At 41.7% G+C, this 3,669-nt stretch overlaps 1 protein-coding gene across 1 annotated transcript; it reads left to right on the top strand.

Moving 5' to 3' along the window:
• Positions 1-687: 687 nt before the first annotated feature.
• Positions 688-1,620, top strand: LOC122450040 (olfactory receptor 491-like). Its single transcript, XM_043482168.1, has one exon. The coding sequence runs from the start codon at positions 688-690 to the stop codon at positions 1,618-1,620; it is 933 nt and encodes a 310-aa protein (XP_043338103.1).
• The last annotated feature ends 2,049 nt before the right edge of the window (positions 1,621-3,669 follow it).

Genomic DNA, 3,669 nt, shown 5'->3' with positions numbered 1-3,669 from the left:
GGCTTTGGAGATAAATGAATCTCAAGGATGAGTAGAAGTCACCCCGGGTATGACAGTGGGAGGTTTGGGGGCATCCAAGTGGGAGAACAAGGATTAAAGGCCAGAGAGGGTAGAGTTCACTGAGGGGATTCTAAAGAGTTCAGGAAGGTTGGATTAGTGCAAGTGTTGGATGGAAACATCCAAAGAGACAAGCAAAGAGACATATGCAGGGGCTACATCAGAAAGTGTACACTTTCCTGTGCTAGAGAGGTTAGGTTTCCTCCTAAAGCCTGAAAAAATCATGCCATTCTTAAAAGAATCACTTTGGCAAAACTTGCTCTTAATTTCAGGAAGAGATTCCTTTGGCAGATACATTGTGAATTATAAGAACACAAGAATGAAGACAAGGAGGGAAACAGATGAATATAAAGGAAAAACGAGCAGGATCTCAGCTAAAGTAGGGACACTAGCAGTGGAAGAATAAAAATGAGTAAAGTGGAGAGCTAAATTGTAGATTTAGAAATAATCAAAAAATCATCTATAGCACCATATTTACAGACTAGGAAGAGGAAATAATCAGTATGAGTGGCTCTGAGGAATAACCAAAGAAATTTAGGACCAGCCAGAGAAAACTGGAAATGTGTAGAATGAAAGCATAAAACAAATGAATATTCATATTTCCTTTAACAGGAACAATTCCCAGAGGATATGGAAGTTGGAAACCACACCAGTGTGACAGAGTTCATCCTTTTGGGGTTAACAGAGGATCCTACACTTTGTGTTATCTTCTTTGTGGTATTTCTAGGCATTTATGTTGTCACCTTACTAGGCAATATCAGCATAATCACTTTAATAAGAAGTTTTTCCCATCTTCACACCCCCATGTACCTCTTCCTCAGCCATTTGGCTTTTGTAGACATTGGGTATTCCACATCAGTCACACTTATAATGCTTACAGGATTCCTCAGACATAGACTGGCCCTCCTTGTTTTTGGCTGTGAAGCCCAGCTCTGTTCTGTGGTCACATTTGGGACAGCTGAGTGCTTCCTGCTGGCTGCCATGGCCTATGACCGCTATGTGGCCATCTGCTTGCCCCTGCTCTACTCCACCCACATGTCCCCCAGAGTCTGTGTTCTCTTGGTTGGGGTATCCTACCTGGGTGGGTGTGTCAATGCTTGCACATTTGCTAGTTGCTTACTGACTCTGTCTTTCTGTGGGGCTAATCAGATAGACCACTTTTTCTCTGATTTCTCCCCTCTGTTGAAACTTTCCTGCTCAGATGTCTCCATCATTGAAATTATCCCTTCCATCTCTTCTGGCTCCATCATTGTGGTCACGGTGTCTGTCATAGCTCTCTCTTACATCTGCATCCTCAACACCATCCTGAAGATGCGCTCCACTGAAGGGAGACACAAGGCCTTCTCCACCTGCACCTCTCACCTCACCGCAGTCACGCTCTACTATGGAACGATTACCTTCATCTATGTGATGCCCAAATCCAGCTACTCAACTGAGCAGAACAGAGTGGTGTCTGTGTTCTACACAGTGTTGATCCCCATGTTGAACCCCCTCATCTACAGTCTGAGGAACAGAGATGTAAAGGAGGCCCTGAGAAAGGCAAGTGTCAGAATATATTCTTAGGATCCATTCTTAACATTTCAGGTGACCTAGAAATTTATGTTTAGCAGTATCACACCAATTGCTTAAATTGAAATCATAATACTTTTAAATTTTTATTGAAGTATAGTTGATGTACAATGTTGTGGTGATTTCCGATGTACAGCAGAGTGACTCATGTATATATTCTTTTCCATATTCTTTTCCCATTATGGTTTATCACAAGATATTATATATATTAGTAGTTCCTGTGCTATACAGTAGGACCTTATTGTTTATCCTTTCTATATATACTAGTTTCAATCTGCCAATCCCAAACTCCCAATCCTTCCCTCCTCTGCTCCCTTTCCCCCTTGGAAACCACAAGTCTGTCCTCGATGTCTGAGAGTCTGTTTCTGCTTCACAGATATATTCATTTGTGTCATATTTTAGATTCCACATATAATTGATATTCAGTTCAGTTCAGTTCATTCGCTCAGTCATGTCTGAGTCTTTGCAACCCCATGAACGGCAGCACGCCAGGCCTTCCTCTCTATCACCAACTCCCAGAGTTTACCCAAACTCATGTCCATTGAGTTGGTGATGCCATCCATCTCATCCTCTGTCATCCCCTTCTCCTCCTGTCCTCAATCTTTCCCAGCATCAGGGTCTTCTCAAATGAGTCAGCTCTTTGCATCAGGTGGCCAAAGTACTGGAGTCTCAGCTTCAACATCAGTCCTTCCAATAAACACCCAGGACTGATCTCTTTTAGGATGGACTGGTTGGATCTCCTTGCAGTCCAAGGGAGTCTCAAGAGTCTTCTCCAACACCATAGTTCAAAAGCATCAATTCTTTGGTGCTCAGTTTTCTTTAGAGTCCAACTATCACATCCACACATGACTACTGGAAAAACCATAGCCTTGACTAGACGGACCTCTATGACAAAGTTATGTCTCTGCTTTTTAATATGCTGTCTAGGTTGATTATAACTTCCTTCCAAGGAGTAGGCATCTTTTAATTGACATTTTTTGGTGTACATGTATATATATACCACATCTTTATCTATTCATGCATCAGTGGGCATTTAGGTTGTTTTCATGCCTTGGCTATTATAAATAATGTTACTGTGAACATAGGGGTGCATTACCTTTTTTAATTATAGCTTTGTCTGGATATATGCCCAGGAGGGGGATTTCTGGATCATATGCCAACTCTATTTTTCGTTTTCTGAGGAACCTCCATACTGTTTTCCACAATAGCTGTACTGAAAATGTATTACTTCTAACTCTCAATTTTATACACTTGTAAACCAACTGGGAGACACTTTAAATCTGTAAAAATGATATTAATAATTATCACTACTATGTATTAATACCTGTGGGTTTCTAGGACTTTTTCTTTCATTTGTTTGGCAAACAAAAATTTGTACTTCCAATATGCCAGACCCTATTCTAAGTACCTTGGGATGTTAACTGGCTGACTTCTTATAGAGATCCTTTGGGAACTCAGTTGGTTCAGTCATGTCCAACTCTTTGTAATCCCATGGACTGCAGCACACCAGGCTCCTCTACCCGTGAAATTCTCCAGGCAAGAATACTGGAGTGGGTTGCTATGCCCTCCTTCAGGGGACCTTCCAGACCCAGGAATCGCACCAGCATCTCCTGCATACCGACAGAGCCACCAGGGAAGCCCCCCAAACCCTGTGAAGTGTACTATTATTTCTATTTTACAAATGAATCATCTGTGGCACAGAGACATCATGTAGATTGCTCAAAATCATGCAGCTAGGAAGTTGTGGGACCACTGTTTGAATCTAGAAATCCTGGATTCAAAACCACTATGCTTCTCCATTAAATTTTTCACAGTAATCCCATGTTCCTGGTGTCATAAATTTACCTCAATTTACAGATGAGTATATCGAGTGCTAGAGGGTTCCAAGAGTTTGTCTGGAGAGATGTGAACTCAATTCTTCTAAATCTAACAGCATCAAGTCCTTGGATTCCATGCCCTTGATCTACACTCTGAACCACAATCAGTCCAATGACCTCAGCACTGTTACTGATCTAAAGGATCTGAGCAGGATCAGCAAGACTA

This window comes from Cervus canadensis, chromosome 11, assembly GCF_019320065.1.
Source record: "Cervus canadensis isolate Bull #8, Minnesota chromosome 11, ASM1932006v1, whole genome shotgun sequence".
NCBI classification, from domain to species: Eukaryota; Metazoa; Chordata; class Mammalia; order Artiodactyla; family Cervidae; genus Cervus; species Cervus canadensis.
This window is presented reverse-complemented; position numbering and strand designations above follow the sequence as displayed.

Coding starts and splice junctions, on each gene's coding strand:
- LOC122450040 (XM_043482168.1), top strand. CDS start 688: ATGGAAGTTGGAAACCACACCAGTGTGACAGAGTTCATCCTTTTGGGG.